Raw genomic sequence first — 24,754 nt, forward strand, 5'->3', positions numbered from 1 at the left:
ACAGTGGCATTTGCAGTGCCAGGAAGCACTTGCCTGGGGTTGTTCAGTGCCTGTCCTGTCCTACGTGTAAATCCACAGCACGCAACCCCCAGAGCAGGTGGGCTTTGCTGCGCTCTAGCCAAGGGGTTCCCTGCTCATCTCGTGCCTGTCACCATTAATTCAGCCACAACCTGATGCTAACGCTGGTTTATGTTAATTGAGCCACAGGATAAAGCAATAGAGCTGCTAATTGTCCACACTCGCCTTCTGAGAGGTGGGCAGTAGGTTATTGGGGATGCACAGAGGCTGGAGGAGCAGAACACGACTCCAGCTCCAAAACCCACATCCGTGGCTGCTGCCGGGGCAGGATCCAGCACACCTTGCAGGAACACTTCACTACACTTTTTTCTCTAAAACACTGTTGCTCTATCTGTTTGAGATCACCTGGCTCCAGGGTGGCCAGAGCAGCCCTCGTGGGGCAGATGTGGGGATGCCAGGGCTGCCAACTCCCCCCAGCGCTGCTAGGAGGGTCCCCGCTCCCACCCTGGGCTGCAGGGAAGCTGTCACGGTGAGGGGGATAAATAAATTAACAGGAAAAGAGCAAAAAGGTAAAACACTGCCAGGGCTAAGAGGCAGGCAGGCCCTGCCAGACCATACGAGGGGACAAAAGACAAGGAGGTGACAAATGCAAGGGCTGGGCCGAGGGCTCCACGTCCTTCTGCATGCTGACGGCATCCTGGGAGCAGGTGCCTGGGGTCAGTTGTTGTTCATGATCCACCAGGAAGCTGGAGAAAGAGAGGAGAAAGGGTCAGGGATCATAGAATCATAGAATCACAGAATAACCAGGTTGGAAGAGACCCACCGGATCATCGAGTCCAACCATTCCCATCAAACACTAAACCATGCCCCTTAGCACCTCGTCCACCTATGCCTTAAACCCCTCCAGGGAAGGGGACTCAACCACCTCCCTGGGCAGCCTCTGACAGTGACCAATGACCCTTTCGGTGAAAAATTTTTTCCTAATGTCCAGCCTAATGTCCAGGAAATGGTATGAAATCCAGCTGGAGGCCAGTGACAAGTGGGGTTCCCCAGGGCTCAGTGCTGGGTCCAGCCCTGTTCAATGTCTTTATCAATGACCTGGATGAAGGCATCGAGTGCACCCTTAGCAAGTTTGCTAAGCTGGGTGGAAGTGTCGATCTGCTGGAGGGTAAGGAGGCTCTGCAAAGGGATCTGAACAGGCTGGACCGCTGGGCAGAGTCCAATGGCATGAGGTTTAACAAGGCCAAATGCCGGGTCCTGCACTTGGGGCACAACAACCCTGAGCAGCTACAGACTAGGAGAAGTCTGGCTGGAAACTGCCTGGAGGAGAGGGACCTTGGGGTGTTGGTTGACAGTGACTGAACATGATCCAGCAGTGTGCCCAGGTGGCCAAGAAGGCCAATGGCATCTTGGCTTGGATCAGAAACGGCGTGGCCAGCAGGTCCAGGGAGGTTCTTCTCCCTCTGGACTCGGCACTGGTGAGACCGCTCCTCGAATCCTGTGTTCAGTTCTGGGCCCCTCACCACAAGAAGGATGTTGAGGCTCTGGAGAGAGTCCAGAGAAGAGCAACGAAGCTGGTGACGGGGGCTGGAGAACAGGCCTTATGAGGAACGGCTGAGAGAGCTGGGGGTGTTTAGCCTGGAGAAGAGGAGGCTGAGGGGAGACCTCATTGCTCTCTCCAACTACCTGAAAGGAGGTTGTGGAGAGGAGGGAGCTGGGCTCTTCTCCCAAGTGACAGGGGACAGGACGAGAGTGAACGGCCTCAAGCTCCGCCAGGGGAGGTTCAGGCTGGACATTAGGGAAAAATATTTAATGGAAAGGGTCATTGGGCACTGGCAGAGGCTGCCCAGGGAGGTGGCTGATTCACCTTCCCTGGAGGTGTTTAAGGGACAGGTGGACAAAGTGCTGAGGGACATGGTTTAGTGTTTGATAGGAATGGTTGGACTCGATGATCCGATGGGTCTTTTCCAACCTGGTGATTCTAGGATTCTATGAAACCTGTCAGGGAAATAAGCCTCACTCTGGTGAGAAACACAATTCAGGTGACCCCCAAGTTGATCTTGTGCACTGGTGCGAGCCAAGGTGCCCGCTCTCCGCACTGCTCCTGGCCTCTGTGGAACACCCTGAGAAGGAGCATAGGGCTGGGGGGGTCCCAGCGCCCCCCAAGCTGCCCCCACAGCCTCCTCACCTGGGAAGAGCATGGTGGTCAGCAGCTCTGGGGACTCCAGCAAGCTGATGATGGACCGCTGGAAAGTCTTGCTGCAGCTGGACTGCAAGTGGCTGTAAGAGAGCGTGTAGAGTTAGAAGAGAGGAGAGCGGCTGTGTGCCAGGATCCCTGCTCCCAAATCCTCTATCAGGATGTTCACCCCCTTCTTCTGCAAACAACCCCACGCTGGGCTGAGCAGCCAGGGAGGGGAGCAGTGGGGTCCCAGGGGAGCCCCAAGAGGAAACCCCTTTCATCCACCCCGAGCATCCGGACCCAGCCCCACACAAGGAAAGTCTCCAACCTTCTCCATGAAGTCACGTCCTGCCAGAATTCATACAGGATGAAGCAGGCCTCATCTGTCAGCTTGCAGGCAGACACGCTGCGGGGACAAAACCAACCCTGAAGTGGGAGGCCTGACAAGCTGTGGTCATGCTGTGCCCACACTGGTCCCACCAGGCCTAGGAGAGAGGGCACAGCTCTGCAAGAGCCTCCCACCAGGCTTTTTTTAGATGTGTCCACAATTTGTGGCAGGCAGCACTAGGGGATCGCCATCCCAAGTCCTTCATGCCATGCAGTTCCTGCAGCCAGGCAGCAGAGGAACTTCACAGCTATTAAACCACTTCTTGCTGCTGCCCAGAAACCAGTGTGTTGTATGTTTTATTAAATATTTCTTAGCAGGTTCCTAGCACGCAACTTGGTGAAGGAGCCCATCCTTCCAGCCCTTTGGAACATGTGTGTGTCTTCCTTCACTCTTCACATGGAGAGAAACTGAGGCACGAGTGCAAGGAGCTGAGATAACCCCATAAAACCACATCTCCCTGCCCCTCAGAAGTGATGCTGTTTCACCAGGCATGCTTCTCACACTCCCTCCTACCGCAGGAACAGGAGGGGAAGCAGGAGGGAGGCATGAGAACAAGGCTGAGGGTGCTGCGCCTGGGGACCATCTGCACTCAGCTGCTGTGTTAGGAGTTCCAGCTGAGGCTGAAGGTTTCCTCCAGCTGCTGCTAAGGGCTTCAGGAAGGGACCAAGCCCTGGAGGGAGAGCAAAGCAACTCAACCGGCAGCTCTGTGGCTGCGTCCCTCTCTGTGGGGGCTGCAACGTGCTTTGCAATTCCCTGGAGTGAGCCAGGACAGTGGAGGCTCCTGGGACTTTGCTTCAGCTTTCCATTCATGTGGAGAGTCTGCCTGTGCAGTACGACGCAGTTGTCTATGCTAATGTTTCTCATGGCAGAAAAGCCCGTCAATTCCAAAGGAAAAATACACCATTCTCTCTGCCACATGTGTTTGAACAAGCATCTTCCTTTTGTTTGGATTGAAAAACACAATTTTGCCCTGTTGGAACTGAAGAGCTGAAAAATGACACTTTAAATGGGAACAGCGCGAACACTTCCCGCTGAAAGCGGCTTTGAAATCTCCCGTGGGAGAAGGAAAGCGCCTCTCAAAGCGCAGCTGTGCCATCTCCAAGGACAGGCTGGCAGAGGCGCATCACCCAAGGCAGACCTGGGCTCTGTCCCCAGCTCTGGAGCTCCAGCACACTGCTGAGGAGCAGAGCCTTGGTCTCAGGTCAAGGTTCAGACCTGGACTCCAGCTCCAGCTCTGTCTGGAGCTCCAGCACACTGCTGAGGAGCCGAGCCTTGGTCTCAGGTCAAGGTTTAGACCTGGGCTCTGTCCCCAGCTCTGTCTGGAGCTCTGGAGCAGTGCTAGGGAGCACAGACTTGGTTTCACAAGGGGGCTGATGCTGTGTCATGAGCTCTCCCCTTGACTTTCCCCCCATGACCTATTTGATGCCCACCCATGCGCCAACCAGCACACAAAGCACTCTGAAAATAAACTTTGTCCCCTAGGGGTGCCGTGTCGAAGGCCACTGTCCCTGGACAAGCCATGCCACACAGCCCCGCGCCCGCCCCACTTACTGCAGGCAGCTGCTCTGCCCAGCGGTGACCTCAGTGTAGGACCTGAATGCCTGGCGAAACTCCTCGATGCCGCTCGTCGCCACCGAGATCTGCCTCTTCGCCACCAGGATGTGCTGGGAAGGGACAGCGGATGAGACGCACCAGGGAATAATCTGCCCCTCTTGCCCTTCCCGCTCCCACCCAGCCGTGGAACAAGGCAGTGCAGGGCAGGGAAAGCTGTGCAAGAAGGGGCTGGCACCACGATGGTGCTGCAAGCCATCAAGTGGCTTCTTCATAAAGTGGCTTCTTCCTACTTGGACAGGTTACCTTCCCAATGGGGACGGCACCAGCAGGAGATGCTCTGTCCCATAGTGGTGGCTCCTGCTTTGAGGCTGCTGCAGTCCCCTGTGTCCTTCCCCCAGCAGAAAGGGGCCCCGGGGCTCTGAATGGTCTGCGGGAGCTCAGAGCAAACCTGGCTGATTTGGGCACTTAGAAGCAGAGCGTTGGTTTCCTCTGGGCTGGCCGTGGGCACTGTTTCATGGACCTGATGGAGCTGCGTTGCCCTGGAGATGGTCTCCTGCCCACTCAAAGCTCTGACTCCCACCTTGCTGCATCACCAGCAGAACCCAAAGCCAGCAGCTCCCCCAGGCGACTCCGCTCTCGGAGCACAGGGGCTACACGAGCACACGTATGTGCGTGAGAGGGGATCCGCACACACTATGGGGCTACCTGCAAACAACAAGCAGCAGGACAGGGACTTACTGCATCTCTTCCTTTGCACATCGCTTCCTCCTTCAGCGGCTCCAAGCAGGGGCTCTGCATTCCACACCCCGGGGAAAAAATCACTGTTACCGCAAGAACTTTCATAGAATCATAGAATCACCAGGTTGGAAAAGACCCACCAGATCATGGAGTCCAACCATAACTTTGCAACAAGATGTGGCAGTAACCCACAACCCAGCCCAGCTAAGAGTGACAGACTGGGACTGCTCTGGGGACATCCCTGCAGGAACCCAGGGAAGAGAATGGACATGACCTGCACATCTGTGGGGCTTGGTGGGTCCAGATGGACTTGTCAGATCCACAGGGACAACAGAGAGGAGGGTCAGCAGAGCTGAGGGAGGAGGGGGCTTTGGAGACAGCAAGGAATGAGCAGCCTAGTGAGTCTGGGTCTGGTGGACGGGTGCAGCTCGGTAACGGTGCCAGGACCGATTACTGGGGCTGCTGCACAAGGAGAGGTCTTAGGCTAACCTGGCCTGTGCCAAGGTGTGGAGCAGCCCTGCCCATCTCCGCTCTGCCACGCACCTTGCACTCCAGCTTCTCGATGAGCTGCTGGAGCCTGTTGATCTGTGCCATCCACTGGCTGTTGTCTTCGACACAAACGCCTGCATGGGGAAGGGTAGAGAGCTGTCACCGAAAAAGCTTGCTTTTTCCTCAGAAAAAGCTTGCTTAAGACTCAGAAAAAAAAAAAACCAGTAAAAGCTTCAAAACCTCCAATTTAAACAAAAAAAATTATTTGGTTTTCTCCTAAAACCTTTCCCACTATTCAGGAGATACAAAATCCCACAGAAGCTCCAGCCTTCCAGCACTTAAGGGAACTCCAGGAAACTGGGGAGGAGCTCTTGATCAGGGAGTGCAGGGACAAGATGAGAGGGAACGGTTTTTAAGCTGAGAGAGGGGAGATTGAGATGAGACCGTAGGAAAAAAATGCTCTCCTGTAGGAGTGGGGAAGCCCTGGTCCAGGTCGCCCAGGGAAGTTGTGGCTGCCCCATCCTTGGAGGTGTTCAAGGCCAGGCTGGATTAGACTTTGAGCGACCTAATCCACTGGAAGGTGTCCCTGCCCATGGCAGGGGGATGGAACTGGAGAAGCTTCAAACCAAACCATTCTAGGATTGTACCTGTTGTCAGCATCCCAGAATAGGGATCTGTTGGAGACAGACAGACGTTCTTCTGTCCCCTGCGCCCACATCGCCTCCCAGACTTCAGCCCAACCGAGGTCTCAGATTTCTTTATGTCCTTCCTGAAAGAATAAAAGACAAAAGGGAGGGCTGGAGTCAATCACTATGGGCCAGCTTCGCAGCAGGCTTGGAAAGTGCAGATCCTGCTCCCAGATATCCCTCCCAGGGAGACCCACAGATTCTCCCAAGTGGTGCTGGGGAGAAGGGAAGGACCAACACATCCCACTCGGTTACCTCTCCCGTCCTGCCTGCTCCTCCACTGTGTCCACGGCGCACTCGAGCGAGGTTTGCAGGGACTGCAGTTGGTGCATGGTTTCGCGCAGCAGGAAGCGGGTCAGGAACTGCTCCATCTTCGAGGAGGTCTCATACCTCTGTGGAGGAGGAGAAAGAATCCGTCAGACACCCCCAGCTCTGCACACAGGCAGCAGAGGTGAATCTGGTGAATCTCTTAAATAAATCCACACGGAAGGCACTTCCTGCAGTAGCAGGTGCAGACTTGCTTAATGAGGCATGTTCCCATCCCCGAAGCATCCTCCCCAGGCCCCCACCGGGGCCAACTGTGGCCTCCACAGCCTTGGCATATGGATGCTTCCCCTTGCACAGCAGCTGGATGCTGCTCCCCAGCAGCGTCGCTCCTCTTCAAAGGGCCAGGCACTGGGAGAAGCCCCGGCATCACGCCAGCCTCCCAGCACTCCCCATCCTCTTGGCTTTCCAGGGCCCATCCTGAGGATGGCCTAATCCTGACACCTTCTGCAGACAATGTCGATTGATGGAGTTTTATTGCAGCTGCTCCCACTGACACAACGTCAGGAGGAACACTCAGCCCACCCCGTGCCCCACAGCTCATCCCAGCGCAGTCTTTACCCCCCAAGCACACAGACACAGCCACCAGCCTGCGCCGTGTCCCCCTAAAAACCCAGCTACCAGCCCAGGGCATGCCTGTGCTCAGAAGGGACTCAGCTCTGAAGCTCACAGTGTTCACACTCCTGGTCCCAGCACACCCCGGCTCACCTTGCAAGGGCAAAGCAGGATCCCATGTGGAAGCATCGGTATTTTGGGCGAGTACAGCATAAGATGAGCCAGCTGCTGCCCGTCTCTCGCCTCGTCAAACACAGCAAACCCAGGGGAAGGCGCAGGAGAGAAGGATGGAAATAACCATCCTCAAGAGAGCCCGAATGCTGCTTCCCCTGCAGCATCAACTTGGAAAAGTTCATGCTAAGGGAGGGAACTGACTGAAAAATGCACCTTCCCTTCAGTCCAGCTGCCTGCCCCCTTACGTCTTGCCTGCAGGCTAACAAGCAAAACCCTCTTGTCAGGTAGCACTACATGCAGTTCAGATCCCTCTGTAAACACAGGTTCAGTAAGAAATCTGTCTCACTGAGCACTGTTTTCTACTCACAGCAGAGACTCACGCAAAAGAGTCACAGAGGAAATAACTCAGCAAGCGCAAGACAAGGCTTTTTGGTCAGGGACTGGTATTCCAGCTCTGTTGACCCAGGTGAAAATCCCCAAGTTGCTAAGAGCTGCTCTAATTCTGCTTTTGAAAGGTTTTATTAGTTTCCTAGGATAATAGTTAAGCTCAGGACAGAGTCGAATAGGTGATCGCATGATTCCTGCCAAAGGAGAAATAGGAGCGCCTGACTTGGAGAGGTCTTTATGGAAGAGGAAAGATTTTAGCATACAGGTCCTTTGTGTGAAATATCAGACCATTTCTCAAAGTATTTCCACAACTCGCCTCTTGCTGCAACACTATCGTATGGCAAATGCAAAGCACAGCCACAAGCTCAGCTGTATTTAGTACATGCCGCACAGCCACCGGGTTCTGTTTCACAAATGTAAGTGGGAATGACAGAATTTGGAGAAAAACACCCTTTCCTCAAAAAGGCATCTTCTCTTTACCATGTTTCTATCACCCCAGTGAAGAAGGATGGGAGTGCACGAACTCCTAATGATCTGGTTTCCTTCTGCCAACCTGTGGATCAATCCCAAAAACCAGGAGCTGGTTTGCTTCCCACACAGACATTATCTCCTACAGTCACTGCAGTCACTTACACAGCGAGAAGGATGAATTTGGCTCACGTTTCCGATGCTTTATCACAGTGTTTATCCTGCACTTGACAGCACGCATGGCAGGCAGCAGCTCGAGACACGCTATAGATCCAGTCCGGGTACCCTGGCTGGCAGTGCACAGAGGAGGGAATCCTCCTTACCAAAAAGACTTCCAGTGACATTGCTTCAAACCACAGCTCCCAAACACAGAACCACGGCATATTTCCTCCAAGCTTTAGTTTCCTTGTTTTCCCGTCTGTCCCCCTGGAGCTCATTGCCTTGGCATGGTCTGAGCAAGCCAAGGGCATCTCCCAGGTTCTGCTTTTGTTGGGCTAAAGAAGCAGCCCAAGCTCTCCATTTTCCTGCTTGTAAAGCGGGCTCCTTACACGAGCCTAGTTATGGCCTCAGGGCAAGTACCTGGAGGATGCTGGGATGAACAGTCCCATGGGAGCAGAAGTAAAGAACTACAGCAGATGGACCACGTCCTACCTAGGAGATGCTGTGGTTCAGCTGGTGAAACCCAGCTCATAGAATCATAGAATCACTAGGTTGGGAAGGACCCACTGGATCATCAAGTCCAACCATTCCCATCAATCACTAAACCATGTCCCTCAGCACCTCATCCACCCGTCCCTTAAACCCCTCCAGGGAAGGTGACTCAACCCCCTCCCTGGGCAGCCTCTGCCACTGCCCAATGACCCTTTCCACGAAATATTTTTTCCCGATGTCCAGCCTGAACCTCCCCTGGCAGAGCTTGAGGCCATTCCCTCTCATCCTGTCAAGATCTCAGTCAGAGATCACCGCCTTCTTCCAGCTAGTCTGCATGTTGCTGCTTCCTCAGGAATCACATGAAGCTCTCAAGTCTGGGGAAGTCTGGGGAAAAATGGGCAGGGACTGGAGATCCTCCAGCATCTGTTGGCCCAGCAGCCCTGCTCTGGAAAAGCTTCCCAGAGGGAGCCATTGGAGCAGACAGGTCTCTTCTTATTTGCTCAGCAGCTCTCTGGGGTGAAGCCTCATTTGGCTCCTCCAGGTGGGTGGACCCTCTGCCAAGCTGGGGTCCTCAGCCCCAGTGGCATTATTGGTGTGTGAATCAACTCAAGTGAGGGGCAGACATTTAATATGAGAAATCTCTGTTCTCTGCCCCTTCCCTGGCTCAGAAACGGGTAAGCTATGGCCAAACCCCAACATAATAAAGCCATTAATCCTGTAATAACCCAAGATTGATTCCCATTCTGGAAACACAAACATAGGAATATATTCAGGTCACAGCAGGTAGGATTGGAACATTTATCTCTGCCAGCATCCAGCAGCGGCAGATTTCCCAGCAAAAGCCCTTCCCACAGGGCTGGAGTGTTGCCTTCTCCCCAGCACAGAGCCCCAAGGATCAGGGAAGCGCAGGGAGATGCTTCCCTGGAGGGGCAGCATCTGCAATGGGGCACCCAGGAGCTCCAGGCTGGGACCAAAGCACCCGATCAGCACCGATGTGAGCCGGGTGAGAGCAGTGCTGTGAACATCAGGCTGCCCCAGCTCCCTCCCGGCAGGCAGATCCAAACACAGGTGTTAAAATGACTCCACAAAAACCTGTTTTGAAACCTGCTTCTCTTTCCCAGGGAAAACCTGTGGCACCAGAAACTATTAAGTGAAGGAATACATCATGCCAATACCGCGAAGCAGACAGTAATTGCGCTGTCCTTTGGAGAAATACACGAATAAACAAAATCGTTACAAAGCAAACAACAGAAAATAACTGAAATAAAGCACAGGTCTCTGAAGAGGATTCATTCTCTCCTTCTGGACTTGTATTTAACAAGTGTGAAGGAGGCCAGGCAGCTGAACCAAAGACAAAGTGCATTTTCACATAATTCCCTCTCCTGGCACGGAATTTCCCAACATACAGGGAATTGCTGCTGAGGCTGGGTCTGGCCAGAAGGAAACCTGAAGAGAAGGCAAGGCTGTGAGCAACACTACAGAGGCAGAAACACTTCAATGACTGCAGAGCTGGCAGCAGAACCATTCCCCTTCGCTTCTCTGCTTGATCAGTGGCTCAGAGGATGGTGTCCACGTGGGCGATGCCCTTCATCTGCTTCTCACCAAGCATCGAACTTCAAAGGGAAGGGAAGGAAAGGTTCAGCCCTTCCTATGGCCACAGAAGAGCAGCAGCCTGACGCACAAGGCTAAACCATTCAATACATTTTGGATGCAAAGGGGTCCCCGAGGAGGGTCCCTTCCAGTACTGAGCACTGCTTTTCCATGGCTGTATTTAGCCCGCGATGCTGTGCTCTGCAGACCGTGATGGGGGGGCTCATGAAGCAGGAGGCTGCTTGCCCTAATTAGCAGCCTCCGAGCTGCCTCCCATTGGCATAAGCTGCAGGGAGAGAATTCACTGCAGAGATGAACTTTGGCACAAGGCTGCAAGTCAATGAATTTCATCCTTTCCTTCCTTCTTCCAAGCACCTCACCGCTTCCCAAAGCAGCATTCCTGCCACAGTGGCTCCCACCACCTCTCCAGCAGCCAATTCCTGTCACTGTGAGCACAGACTACGCTGAGTACAAGCTGCTGGGGTCCATCTAAAGGATGCTCGACCTCAGAGTCCCCATTTCATATCATGCTGCTCTGTGGAAAAGAACTTGGCTTCGTCTCAGAGACACAACATAGGTCATCAGTGATGCTCCCAGAAACCATGTCCCCAGACAGGACCCTGCAAGTGGTCTGCAAGGAGCTGTTGGAACAACTGCTGCTAGACCCTACGAGGAAGGAGAACCCAAAGATGCCTCCAGAGCACAAAAGCACAACCCTACCCTTCTCTTCCTCCGGGACAGCTCCCATTCCTCCAGGCACGCTGCTGGCTGTGCCGCTGCGGCACTCTCTGCGCATGGAGCCAACCAAGCACGCAGAGGCAACCCACTGATCTGGGAGGCACAACGTTTGCTGCCTTGGACACTGAAGTTCAACACGAAGCAAGCAAAGATCACCACGGCTTCCGTTATGCACCTTTTTGCCCTCCCACGATCACATCCTTACCAGCTTGGTTTTGTCCATGGCTGCGAGGACTGCAGAGTTGAGGGTTTCCAGGGCAGAAAGCACATTCCTGTATTCTCCGAGATATGCCGAGAAATAATCTGAAGCAGGAGAGAAGACAAAAGTGAGCTTCCTAGGCACCTCCCTTGGGCTTTCCACCCACAGCCCAGTGCCGCAGGGGGACATTCACATCCCTCTCTGGAGTCACATTCCCATCTAGACTGAAATGAAGAGTCCTTTCCTACCCCCAGGGATAAAATGTCCCATCCCCTTGGGAAAAGCACAGATGTGCTCAGTGCTGGGATTCAGGCAGTGGGACTGTCACCGCTTGACTGCCCAGTCCTCGAGAGGGAGCCCTTCCGAGGCAGGAACATCACCCTACTTACCACACAATTTCTCTGTGTCCACGTTACTGCAAGAAACAGAAAAACAAGCTCTTGTTAGACAGTGGGGCTGCTTTGGAAGAATCATTTGTGGTGAGCAGAGGCTTGAGGACTTGGCTTGAGCCCTCAGCGGACTTACTGCTCCCCTCATGTATTTTCAGAAGCTGTTTTAGAAAAATGAAAAACTGCTCAAGTTTAGAGCCAGCAGCTCAGGAGTCATGCCCAGCGCCTGTAGCACACCTGCTCTGAGGGCTGAAAGAGCAAGTGAAGCTGCTCCACCATCTCCTGGAGCTGGAATGTGCTGGGAAAGAGCAGGATGGGGACAGGACAGAAGCGAGGAGAGGCTGGCAGCCCCATTTCTAAGCCCTGAAGCTGATGAGCCCCAAAAGCTGCAGCTTCAACCCAACCTCTTTCCCCTTAGATGCCAAGCGTTCAGCCAGGGCTGAACTTGCGTCTCCCTTGACGTCAGCCCAGGTGCTCCCCTTGTGGCTGCCCCATGGCACCAGGCCCCCTCTCTCATTAAGGTCATTAAAGCAGGGATCCAGGTCCAATAACGTGGAGGTGTTCTGCCTCTTTCTCATTAACAGAGGGGACATGCTGGAGAATTGATGCTGGCACCTCCGCAGGGCCTGGACCTGTCCCTCTTGTTGCTAATAAAGGCCCTGATGGGGTGAAAAAGGACGAGGAAATGTCTAGAAACAGCCACATATTTCCAGCGTGGGATGTCAAGCAGAAATGTGGGTTCACGTGAAGCTGTTGGATCCGCTCAGGTGGCCAAAGCCACAGAAGGCAGAGCTGCTTGAGAAGCCCAGCATCACCTGCAGAGCCCGCAGGGAAACGCCCCAAGATATCAGTTATCCAAGTCAGCCTCTGCTCAAGAAATCCTACCATCTCAAAATCAATTAAATGATTACAACCATTTTTAAGCCTGATTGGGAAAATGGAAGAGAGCACGGAAGAGAGTTTTTGAAGTGCTGTCACATGTGGAGTAACCAGTGCTACCTGAGTTTGCTGGGCTCCAAGCACAAGGACGGCTGCGGTGCCACTACCCAAGGGAAGGCAAACCAGGGCTGTGTCACCCAGCCCCACAGCTGAGAATGCTGACAAAACACTGAGATAAAACTAGAGGAGAATGTAGGAGAGGTCCACGATGCCATGCCGAGAACAGCCGTAACTGCTGAAGCAAAATCTTCCTACAGCTTTTCCCACAAAACATGAAAGTCTGGGGTTCGTGCCTTTCTGCTGGGCTCCTATTTAGTGTATTTTAATAACAGGCAGTGCTTTGAATCCTGGTTTGGTGCGAGACGCCCCAGCAAACCCGCAGCAATAGGAGTTCAGACCCCTGCGTTGTCAGGCACCTTTCTCAGATGATGGAGATGGGCAGGTTTCAGATGTGACTTGGCTCGTCTATTTTAAACACCTACCGCAGGAGGTGATTAAGGCAGGGCTCTGGTGCACTGTCCGGCCACTGCGGGCAGCTTTTATAGCAGACTAAAAAAAAAAAAAGTGTCTCCCCTGAGACGCAATACTGATCATCAGCAAAACCACAGCTCCTTCTTCTGCCAACTCCACTCCATCAAACTTTGCCGCTCCCGCCCCTGAGCAGCTCCACACATCCAACCACAGCAACGTTGGAGATTGACTGGGGTTGGAAGCACAAATTTCAATTGGAAAAATGTCTGATTCCTTTGTAATTCTTCCACTTATTTCTGAGAGCTGCCCGGAGCCTGCGGAGCCACTGCTGTCGCACTGCCACAAAATACCTGGCACCACAGCACTGCTCGTCAGACCCGTGCCTGAGGAATCACTGCAGCTGCTGGTTTTCATCCAAGAAATAGGTAAAAATCACAAAAGCAGGGATACAGACATGAGATAACAAAATGCACAGTGGAACACCTAATGCATAGAATCCTAGAATCACTAGCTTGGAAAAGACCTCTTGGATCATCGAGTCCAACCATTCTTATCTGCCAATAAACCATGTCCCCGAGCAACTTGTCTACCCATCTTTTTAACACCTCCAGGGAAGGTGACTCAATCACCTCCCTGAGCAGTCTGTTTCAGTGCCCAGTGACCCTTTCCATGAAAAACTTTTACCTGATGTCCTGCCTGAACCTCCCCTGGCAGAGCTTGAGGCCATTCCCTCTCGTCCTGCCCTGTCACTTAGAAGAAGAGGCCAGCTCCCTCCTCTCCACAACCCCCTTTCAGGTAGTTGTAGAGAGCAATAAGGTCTCCAGCACGTGTCACCCAGGCACTTGCATCCGTTCCCAGTGGGAGCCTGAGCCTGGGACCAGTTTCACCAGGAGGAAGAAGGGGCCACCAGCCCACCCCACAGCCCAGTTCCCACCTTGGCTCCAGTGAGCAGGCATCAACACCAACCCTACAGCTTCTAGGGAGAAGCCAGAGATTAACAACTCTTTCTACCTTGTCTGTTTGATGCTTTAAAACACACGTTAACTCACCAATCACTAAAATACTGAACAGTTGAACATTGAACCCATCACCAAGATATTGCAGCAGCAATCAATCCTCTGGGGTTGTCCAGTGGAAGTTCTGCTCCCCTCCCAACACAACCTGCTCTATCAGCAACCCCGCACTGCACCTCTTCCCACATTGCACATCCTGCAGCATATTGCACGACTGATGGTGCTATTTTCATGCTACCAGAAGCTACCTCATACTAGGAGCTCATGTGAAGAACAGGCACATCAAATCCTGACCCATTTTGCAGGGCTGAAACAGGGCAGCCGGTTTCACTCTGCTCCTCTCTCTGCCATCCCCTCTCCCACTCCAAGAGAAGAGCCATCCTCTGCCTCCAAAGCACTCATCCTGAGAGTCTCCACATTTCCCCGTAGCTGTATTTTGTCTGTGCTCAACCCACTGATTAACTGTAATTAAGCTTGAACTGATGATGAAGGATCTTGTCATCATTATGTTGTAGGGATTCTGTCAGAATGCGCCCGGAATTTATGCAAGAAAACAGCAATCAGCTTCAGTAAAGCAGATGGGATTTCTTTTATTTTTATCATCTATCACATTGGGAAACCTCTGCTGCCACCACGGATCTGGATTCCAAACCTTTCCAGCGTGACCCAGAGCGTTTCAGTCACTCGCTGGCATTCAGACACTGGCAGACGCTGTGGCTCAGAGTCTCTGACTAAAGAGAGGGAAGGAAAGCTCACACGGAACCAGAGACCTGATATTATTTCCACTGAGAGTTCTTAAAATCCACCAGGTTAGGGCTGTAAGAGATTGAGACTTTTTTGCTACCTCAAACCCTGTTGAGAACACTGCGTTTGCTGCCCAGAGGGGCCACGCTGCGATCCTGCTGGTAGGGAGAGCGGGGATAGAATGGTACCTTGGCCCCCAAAGCCCCCACTAAGCTCCCTCTATCTTGGTTCCAGAACTTTCCTAGAAGCAGCACTTAGAGTAAAAACTATATTTAAATATAATATGTAAACAGCACTCACAGTAAAACTATAGTTTTACTATAAATACTACTCTGCAAGAGAGGCATTTGCAGCACACCCACCATCCTGGGAGAGAGAAGAGGACCAGAGCCCAGGTGGTGTACTTGAACTTTCTCTCTCTCTCTCCTCCCTTTCTTTCTTTTCCCTTAACACAGGTTTAGCAGCCAATCTTATCCCTAAGAATGCCTGTACAAATAAATTCCTTTTAGATCAATCATTAGGCATCGTTCTGCCTTCATTTAAGCCCAGTCCATACCGAACCCATAAATTTTATGGGGAGATCCAGTGACCGTGGAACGTCCAGACTGGGTCGAGACAAGGGCTCCCACCTCTTTCACTTGTGGCTCCAGGACAGAGACACAGGCTCTAGGCAGTCCATACCTGATCCCTGCCACCATCTGACCACTCTCACACAAAGGACAACTTTCCAGACCTTATTTTAGTAAATTTTCCCAACTGATGCAGGACAAAAAGATACACGAGGTCCACACAACACTTCCCTGGGCAGTTTCATAGTCCCCTGCAAAGAGGAATAGGCGTGCAACCTATGCAATGTTCAGTCCAAAGGCCTTTGTGACAGATTCTCCATTCAGTTTTCCTCACGAAACCCTGGGACCTGCTGCCGTCCCACTTGGCTGGGCTGCAGGTGGACGCACGGCTGCTCAGAGAGCAAACCACACTCCACAGCTCTCAGGATGCTTCTGCAGCAGCGGAGCTTCTTAATCCCTTCAATAACATGTGTCGCTTCCCACCCAAACCTTGCAGTGGGTGAAAACACACTCCTCCAGGAAGAAGAAACTGCCAGAGCTGGTGTGGAGGTTTCTGACAAGCTAAACAAAATGCTGAACCTTGCTGTTGTACCAAATCATGGCCTCAAGATGTGCCAGGGGAAATTTAGGTTGGATATTAGGAGGAATTTCTTTACTGAAAGGGTTGCCCAGGCAGGTGGTTGAGTCACCATCCCAGTAGGTGTTTAAAAGATGAGTAGATTTTGTACTCGGGGACTTGGTGGACTTAGCAGGGCTGGATTGATGGTTGGACTTGATGATCTTAAATGTCTTTTCCAACTGAAACCATTCTATGATTCTATTCTATGATTAAATTGCAACAAAAAGTTGAATTTGGTTTCAACATAATCACTTCCCACTGGATCAGGTTGCTCAAAGCCCCATCCACCTCCAGGGACGGAGCAGCCACCACTGCTCTGGGCAACCTGGGCCAGGGCCTCCCCACCCTCACAGCAAAATATTTATTCCTAAGATCCTACCTCAATCTCCCTTCTTTCAGCTCCAAACTGTTCCCCTTTGTCCTGTCCCTACACTACGTGATCCAGAGCCCCTCCCCAGCTTTCCTGGAGCCCCTTTCAGCAGTGGAAGCTGCTTTAAGGTCTCCCCAGAGCCTTCTCTTCTCCAGGTTGAACAACCCCAACTCTCTCAGACTGTCGAGGCCTTCTACTGAGCACCAGACTCCCTGTCTGGGAGGTCCCACCTTCTCCTCCACAAGGTGGGGATGAAGCTTAAGAAATCATGTACAGTTTCATGCTGCCACCTCCCACATCCTGTCCCGCTCACATGAAACTGTCCTATGTGCATGGACCATGTCCCAGCCAGGGACAGAAACAAGAACTATCCCTGCAGTGGCCTCAGGGCTGGAATTTCCCTTCTGCTCTTGGAGGAATGAGGGCATCCTCACAGGGCTGGAGGCACAGTGCCTCCTATACTTGCTTGAAGTCACTGAACACAGGAATTTGGAAACCAGCTCTGTCCACAAGGGCCCTTCAGCTCTTCATGGCAGAAAGAGATCAAAGACCCAACGGTCACGCCTTGCTAAGAGATGTCACCAGCTCAGTAACGCAACTGCCATGTTGTCATAGCTACCACATCGTCATTACCAGTAACAAGTTATAGAGAGCATCGCTACAGCCAGGACCAAGCATCGCTCTCGGAGATGCCTGCTGCCCCGGGGTGGTCTGTGAGCACAGGATCCTTCAGTCAGTCCAGTTTATCTGCTCTGGGCAGACAGAAAAATCCTGACCTGAAAGCAATGGAAAACCAGGAAATCTTCACCATCCAGTTAAGGACACGGTTAGAACTCTCTGCTTTACTGTAACCCATGTTTTCCAGCAGTATTTTGTTGAGGATGACTCCAAGCCCACAATGGAGCAAGAGGAAAGGAGTATTTTGCAGAAGAAACGGGAGAGCTCACTGCTGATTCCCTGGGATCACAGCTCTAAAAGGCAGAGGAGGTATTTGCAGGAGACACCTCCTACTGCCCACACCCAACAAGCCCACCTGGCTGAACCAGGCTTCAAAGGACACACCAGCCCCCTCCTCTGCTCCATCGCTGAAGCAGGAGCACCAGCTAAAGCCACCACCCCAACACTTGGTGGGAGTCAATCACCCCTCCTTGGAGGATGATGGGGGACTTGCAGCCAGGGCGTCCAACTTATAAACAGCCGCCTTCCCCCAGAGCCAAAACACACTTGTTTACAGCAGCCGACACGGTAGAGGGATGCCAGCCACGTTCCGTTGATATTTGAAAGACTGGGATGAGAAACGGAGCCGAGCCCATGAGACTCCTCTAGACAGCAGCAGTCAAGAGGAGATAAGGGCTAAGTGCAATTACTTTCTCCTGTTCTTTGGGGGTTTCTTTTTTTAAAAGTAGCTGGCCTAAATTCACAGTTACACTCATAAGGCTCACTTCTGACAGAAAGCAGCTCTTACGTAAGTGAAAAGTGGTTCCCTGTGTCAGCAGTGGCAAAGTCTGTGACTTTGCATGCTCCGTGCATTGTCCTCACCCCACCACATGCTCCTCCAGCCAACACGTCAGGAGCTCTATATTTCTGGAATACATTTTTTAAAGTAACGTAATGTAATTTTAAATGGATCCTTGCTTTTACAGAACCACAGCAAATCTGATAACGACTGTTCTCAAAATGTCTGGCTTCTCCCATCACCAATGCTCGTAGCTGGTGTTCAATGGGCTTTAACATCTGCGTGTTACAAGAGGTAGATTTATCTCACCCTGACTATTTATCACACCCGCCTCCAAATGTCCTCCATTTACAGTCAAGCAGTTTTATCTCCTCCTTCATCTCCTCTCCTCCGTGTCACCACGGTACTTACTCTGAATGACGCCTGTCAATGCCACTGAACAACTCCCACAGCTCCTCCGAGCTCAGGATCCCATCAGCGAAATAGTTCTTGAACTCCTCAAATGATAGCTTCCCATCATCTGCATTTAAATAAAAGGGAAGAATAATTATATATCTGCAGAAAGCAGCGCACAGGCCCCAGCAATCCTCCCAGCAGCCTCTCCACCGGGAGCGTGGGACGGTTGGGCGTGTTGTGCATTGTAATTAGAGCAGCTATCTCATTGAAAGCACGTCCAACCAGTCCCCATCAAAAACCCAGCAGTGCTGGAAAACCTCTGCTGGAACTTGAGGTGGGAATCTCAGCCCCTTCCAAGAGACCCCACTGCAACATTTACAGATACTCTGCACTTACACGGCTGTCCAAGCTGGCTCTCTGAGCACAGAGCCCATTATCAACAGCACAGTGAGGACAGTATCAGGCTTTTGTGGAAAAAAGAATCTCTCCACTGACTCAGGAGCTTTTTCCTTCCTCCTTGTGGAGGATTTCAGCTCTTGGGCTGCATTTTGATCTGCAACAAAAGTGGCTCCTGGAGCGTGCAATCTACCACGAAGGAGAAGCGTCCAAGACGGGGTGAGAAGGCTCAGAGAAATGATTTATGACTTTGGACTCCTTGGTTTCTAGGTGCTAAATTGGAAAGCAGGCAGCAGAACACAACTCTCAAACACCAGGGCTCCAGCAGGCACACAGCAACAGGACCGAAGACCACAGGGGTACACGTAAACCCCAGACTGAATCGATCTTGCAAGGGACAGAGAAAGAGTCGATGGCCACTGAGCTCTCCTCCATGGCTTTATTTGCTTTCCCTTCTCGCTGCTAGCAGGGCAGCGGAGACCCTGCATGTGAGGCAGGTGAATTGGGGGACCCCACATCCCCAGCCCCTGGCCAGGCTCTTTGCTCTGGTGCCTCTTCCTCCAGGAGGAGCAAAAAAAGCATTTTTCTCCTGCAGAACAGAAAGCTGCTCGCTCTTCTCCTCCTTCACTCTTTCAGCAAACCTCTCAGCAGGGACAGGCTGTGCTGCTTTGCCCAGACCCAGGCAGGGAGGGGGAGGCAGCAGCAGGGAAAAAGCACTCACCATTCTTATCGGCTCGACGGAATATCTGCAAGAGAAAATATGACAGGGTTTAGTGAAGCAGCAGGGAGAGCAGCACAGCTGAGCCAGGTAGCATCCAGACCTGCCACTGCAGGAAAACCACCTCTCGGAGCCCAGGGAGCTGCGGAGAAGCCCCTGCTGCAAGGGCTGCACAGGCTGCTGGGGGAAATCCCTCTTTAAAAATTATTAAAGCCATTTCACGCTTCTAACATACGAAGCTCTCGGCAACAGCCACCAGAGCCCAAGCGAGCCCAGAGCTCACACTGAGCATCTTTTAGAGAACAGAGGGAGATGAAACAGAAAGGACTTCGCTACACCCTTGTGATGGGAAAGTGTTTAATTTTTCAGACCCTTTAAACGAAAGAACATTAAGCACAAAACCACTCCATAACGGGAGCGTTTTGTGCATCGCCACTGACACTTCAACCACCTGCACCGAGAAGCAGCTCTTGTCCTGCACTTTGTAATCACAAAAATCTTGCCTCTGACATCTCGACATGCATGCGCACACACACACTGTAATTAATAATTTATGAATTAATTAGTCTGTAACTAATTCTGCCACAGAGCACAGCTGGAGAGCTGCTCCAGTTCAGTTTCTCAACCCAGGTTCCCAACCAGGAGGCTTCTGCCCGTGGCAGAGGTGAAAGCTGGGGCTCCTTATCCCTGCTTGGCTCCTCTCTCACCAACAACTGTCAGAAGGTCCGGGGCGGACTCCGGTGAGGAGCAGCAGCATTTCAGAAGCCTATAAACATCTCACCAGACCAAGCAGTACCAGGCTTTGGCCAGCTCATCCTAACGAAGCTGATGACCGAAAGCTGCGAGTGTAGCAACATTCTTTTTAATCACTCTGGCTGCTGAAGAAATCTGAAGGTCTGAAGAAAGGAAATAGGGAAAAAGGACTTTTTTTTTTAATATTCTTTTCCACACACCTGCAAAGCAGAGACAGCTGACAAAAACAACCCTGGTCCTTCCCCATGCCAAAATGGGGAGCAGGGACATCTCCTTGGATGCTCTTCCGAGCAAGATGAGCTCCTCCTGAGCAGACGTAGGGAATGGAGGCTGCCCTGAACACACCAGCATTAGGTAACCATCCCTTTGGGCTTCCAGGCTGCTTCCCTTGCAGGAAAGCAGGGCAGGCACTCTCAGAACACCCTGAAGGACTCACTAGATGAGCTTTGGAGCTTTACTGCTCCCAGCTGAGATGGGAACTCGCCGATCCCACATGCTGGGTTTTAAAGGAAAGCTTTCCCCAGGCTGAAGGGCTCGCTTGTGCCTCAGGGCTCCCTGACACTAACACGTCCCTGCCTCGGGCACCTTCCAAGGCAAAAGCTTAAACCTGCAGAGCTCTCTGTTGTCAGAAACACACGTGGCTGATGCACTGACATCTATACAACTCTATATTACACCAAGGCCAGCCAGCTCATCCCAAAGGTGTCACCCAAAGTGCTTAAGAAAAGCCAATTCAAGTGAAGTCAAGCATTACCCATTCCCAGTCTGGCCTTGCTGAGGGCACAATTTCAAGGGGGTTCCCACAGGGCTGAGAAGGTCTCTAAACTGGGGTGAACTCGTCTCGGATTCAGCACAAACCTCAGCAAACAGAGCTGACGCTTCTCTCTTGCACCTGGGATCCTCTGCTGCAGTGGTGCGTTAGGAAAGCCCTGCCAATGCACACACAACAGGTGCCTGAAGCCTAAAATAAATATACGTGGTGCAAGAAAGGGAGCAGTGAGAGCGATGCAAGGCAAGGCCACATGTGCTCCCTGTTCCCCAGGGATGGTGGGGCTCCTCGTTGCCTCCAGCGAGCGCATCCTCGGCCAACCCTGGCTGCAGAGGGATTTCTTGGTGAGGGCTGCACACGGCGGAAAACACCCATGGCTCCTGTGCATGAGGCAGGATCCAACTCCAGCCAAGTGAAAATAACACAGAGCCACCTCCCCACTCCACAGGGCAACTGCTGGGGTGCAAGAACAGCAACAGCAGGGAAGACGAGACAAAGGCTGCCCAGGGAGGGGTTGAGTCACCTTCCCTGAAGGTGTCTAAGGGACGGGTGGATGAGGCGCTGAGGGACATGGTTTAGTGATTGATAGGAATGGTTGGACTCGATCTGATGGGTCATTTCCAACCTGGTGATTCTATGAAGAGCTGCTCTGGGGCAGGCAGCAGCGCAGGGAAAAGCAATGCAAAGCCATGCTGGGAATGGGATGAGGTCTGTGTTGGCTGCTGGAGAGGCTCTACAGGCAATCTCTTGCTTGTACTCCGTAGGGATGGCAGTCTCAGAAACGCACAAACACTGCCTCAAGCCTGAGAGATGCATTTCCCTTAGCTCCTGGCTCTTCAGCTCGTGTCCAAGTGGCCACAGCCCCGCTCAGTGCCTGCAGCAGTGGCCACGCAGAGACCAACGGAGGAAGAGCTGTATTTCTGCAGGGATGAACCCCCCAGCCCTGGGAAAGAGGGATGTCACAGGGCTTCTGGCTGGAAGCAACCGTGGCTGCTGGACTCTCATCCAGATCTGTCAGGGAGGGGACACAGGGCTCCGCAGGTGAACATGGGCTCAGCCACGTGCTAGCAATACATGGCGAGCTGTCCCAGCAGCTTCTCCAAACCAAAAGAGGAGAACACAAGCCCCAAGCACCATACTGGGGAATAAATCTCCCTGAGCTTTTCAGACGTCTGCACAGAGAAACAACTGCGATGGCAGCGCTGCAGCTCATACTGTGCCTGCAGCGAAGCATCACAGGCAAAGCCCTCCTCCTCCTCACCTCCCCTGAAGGCAGGCGATGAGCAGGCAGGGAGATGATGGTTATGGTCCCAGGGGAAGCAGTGGCTGCCACCTCGGATCTGCGGTGCTCAGCTCTGTCTCCCTGCTGCCAGAGGGGCAGGCAGGCATCCCATCCTGCTGTGACAGGGAGGGAGCTCGCCCTGCCAAACCTGGCAGCTGGGGACCAGCCAACTGCCCACACCCGAAAGCAGAGATATTAAATAAACTCACCCTGCCAAGCTCCAGAGCTAAAGAGGGAGCAAAGGGAGCCACAGGGAAGAGGAAGAGAAGCCGCCAGAACCCGGAAAACAGCCGCTAGCGCTGTTTACATTTCCCATTTTAATTGCCTTAATGACACCCTGAGGGATAGATGTGGGACTCAGCCAGAGGAGCTGGAACACAGCTGTCACCACCAACCCCCCTCCTGCCCATCTTCCTTCAGCCAAGTAATTAGTGCGGTTAATGATGCTGGCTGGAGAGCCCTGCAGTCTGAAATCCCCCCAGGGCAGGAGAGAGACCCTTGCCCTCGGCTGGAAGCTGGGAGCACCATCACAGTTGATTTCCTGCTCCCCTGCTCTGGGATGAACTGGGACACGGGGCAGGGGGCGGCAATACCCAGACAACAGCTGGCACCGTCCTGGGCCATCCAGGTGCTGGGGCACCACACCAACCCTCCCCCTGAACCCTCGCTTGCTTTCTCCTGCAGGAGAGGAGGTGCTGGGGCACCTCCGCTCACCCATCTCCATGGTTCCACAGGTTGATTTAGACCCTGGTGGTGCCAGACACAGGGGAAGGTGAGGGCTAGTGGCTACCCGGGAGATTCGGGTGCTGCCCACCCGACCCTGCAGCTCCCACAAGGCAGCCAGGAGCAGGGAGGCTGAGTGTCTCTGATGTGTTCCAGCAGCAGAGGTGGGCTCTGATGCAGGATGTGCCACTTGCCCTGGGAGATGGCCAGGCACGCAGCCCCCCGGGTGCCACAAGGGGAATGGCATCGCCTCCCCCAGTGCCCTGGCACACAGCTCGACAGAAGCATCCTCACTATGAGGCTGGAGGGGACACTGTATAACAGGAGGCATAAAACTATGCAGTTGGAAATGATCACCAAGTCCAACCGTACCTGTCCACTACTAAAACCACAACCCTAAGCACCTTGTCTACCAGTCTTTTAAACACCTCCAGGGACGGAGACTCAATCACCTCTCTGGGCAGCCATTCCAGCACCTAAGAACCTTTTTGGTGATGAAATATTTCCTAATATCCAACCTGAACCTCCCCTGGCACAAACTGACACCGTTCCCTCTCATCCTATCATTTGTTACTTGGGAGAAGAGACCAGCACCCACCTCCCCACAACCTCCTTTCAGGGAGTTGTAGACAGTGATAAGGTCTACCCTCAGCCTCCTTTTCTCCAGGCTAAACAACCCCAGATCCCTCAGCTGCCTCTCATAAGAATCATTCTCTAGCCCCTTCCCCAGCTCCATTCCCCTTCTCTGGATGCACTCCAGCCTCTCAGTGTCTTTCCTGGAACACAGGTCCCCAAACCGAACAAAGGATTTCAGATGCAACCTCACCAGGACTAAGCATAGGGTCACAATCGCTTTCCAGCTCCTGCTGGCCACACTGTTTCTGATACAGGCCTTCTCGGCCACTTGGACACACTGCCATGTGAAAATGAAGAGAACCACCACCTGCATTTTCATCTCCTCCAAGCCACCCACAGCCACCGGGACACCCAGGCGACCTCCGACCTGCACCAACAGCACCTTCCTCCACAACTGCTGGCACAGTCACTGTGGGACTGCAGCAGGCGCACTCTCCCTGCGGGATCCCACGGCTTCTGGCAGCTCAGCAGTCCCTGCTGCAGCTTCCCTGCCAGCCATGCACCACAGTCACAACAGCACTTCAGGAGGAGCTGGCTATTCCAAACCACCTGGAGGCCCAGAACTCAGAACAAGACACAAGGCAGAGCATCATTTCATAGAATCACAGAACAGTTTGGGTTGGAAGGGAGCTCAAAGCCCATCCAGTTCCAACCCCCTGCCATGAGCAGGTACACCTCCCTCTGGATCTGGTTGCTCCAAGCCCCATCCAGCCTGGTCTGGAACACCTCCAGGGATGGGGCAGCCACCACTGCTCTAGGCAACCTGCTCCAGCACCTCCCCACCCTCACAGCAAAATATTTCCTCCCAAGTTCTCATCTCAGCCTCCCCTCTTTCAGCTGAAAACCATTCCCCCTCATGCTATCCCTGCCCTCCCTGATTAAGAGCCCCTCCCCAGCTTTCCTGGAGCCCCTTTCAGAGTTGGAAGCTCCTCTAGGGTCTCCCTGGAGCCTTCTCTTCCTCGGGCTGAACAACCCCAACCCTCTCAGCCTGGGCAACCCCACCCTGATCATGAAGAATTTCTTCCCATTATATCATCTAAATCTCCCCCCTTCCAATTTAAAGCCATTCCCCCTCTTCCTATCACCCCGTGACCTTGTAAAAAGTCCCTGCCTGCTTTCTGCTCTTTCTTTTTTAAGCTCTTTCAGCTCTTTTTTGCAAAGGCATCGCACCCCACACCTGGGCAGGATGCAATTGTGGGAGCAATTCCCACCTGCAGCCTGTGCGAGCAGCATCACTGCCCTGGGGGGCAGAGAGGGGCTGGTCCCACGGTACTCACATCGTGGAAGATGGGGAGCGGCTGACGGTGGGGTGGGGGGCGACGATCAGCAGAGAGCAGGCACACGGCCAGCAGCTCTGCACACGCCATCATTGC

General features: G+C 53.0%; 1 protein-coding gene across 1 annotated transcript; it reads right to left on the reverse strand.

Annotated features, from left to right (window-relative positions):
• Positions 1 to 522: 522 nt before the first annotated feature.
• Positions 523 to 24,754, reverse strand: NECAB3 (N-terminal EF-hand calcium binding protein 3). Its single transcript, XM_069871772.1, has 13 exons — positions 24,659 to 24,754; positions 19,222 to 19,246; positions 18,120 to 18,228; positions 11,528 to 11,553; positions 11,145 to 11,242; positions 6,308 to 6,444; positions 6,014 to 6,135; positions 5,421 to 5,500; positions 4,878 to 4,931; positions 4,137 to 4,249; positions 2,526 to 2,603; positions 2,207 to 2,298; positions 523 to 764 (listed from the first exon to the last, which is right to left on the reverse strand). The coding sequence occupies exons 1-13, from the start codon at positions 24,749 to 24,751 to the stop codon at positions 736 to 738; spliced, it is 1,056 nt and encodes a 351-aa protein (XP_069727873.1). The 5' UTR covers positions 24,752 to 24,754; the 3' UTR covers positions 523 to 735.

Source organism: Phaenicophaeus curvirostris, chromosome 18 (genome assembly GCF_032191515.1).
Source record: "Phaenicophaeus curvirostris isolate KB17595 chromosome 18, BPBGC_Pcur_1.0, whole genome shotgun sequence".
Taxonomy (NCBI): domain Eukaryota; kingdom Metazoa; phylum Chordata; class Aves; order Cuculiformes; family Cuculidae; genus Phaenicophaeus; species Phaenicophaeus curvirostris.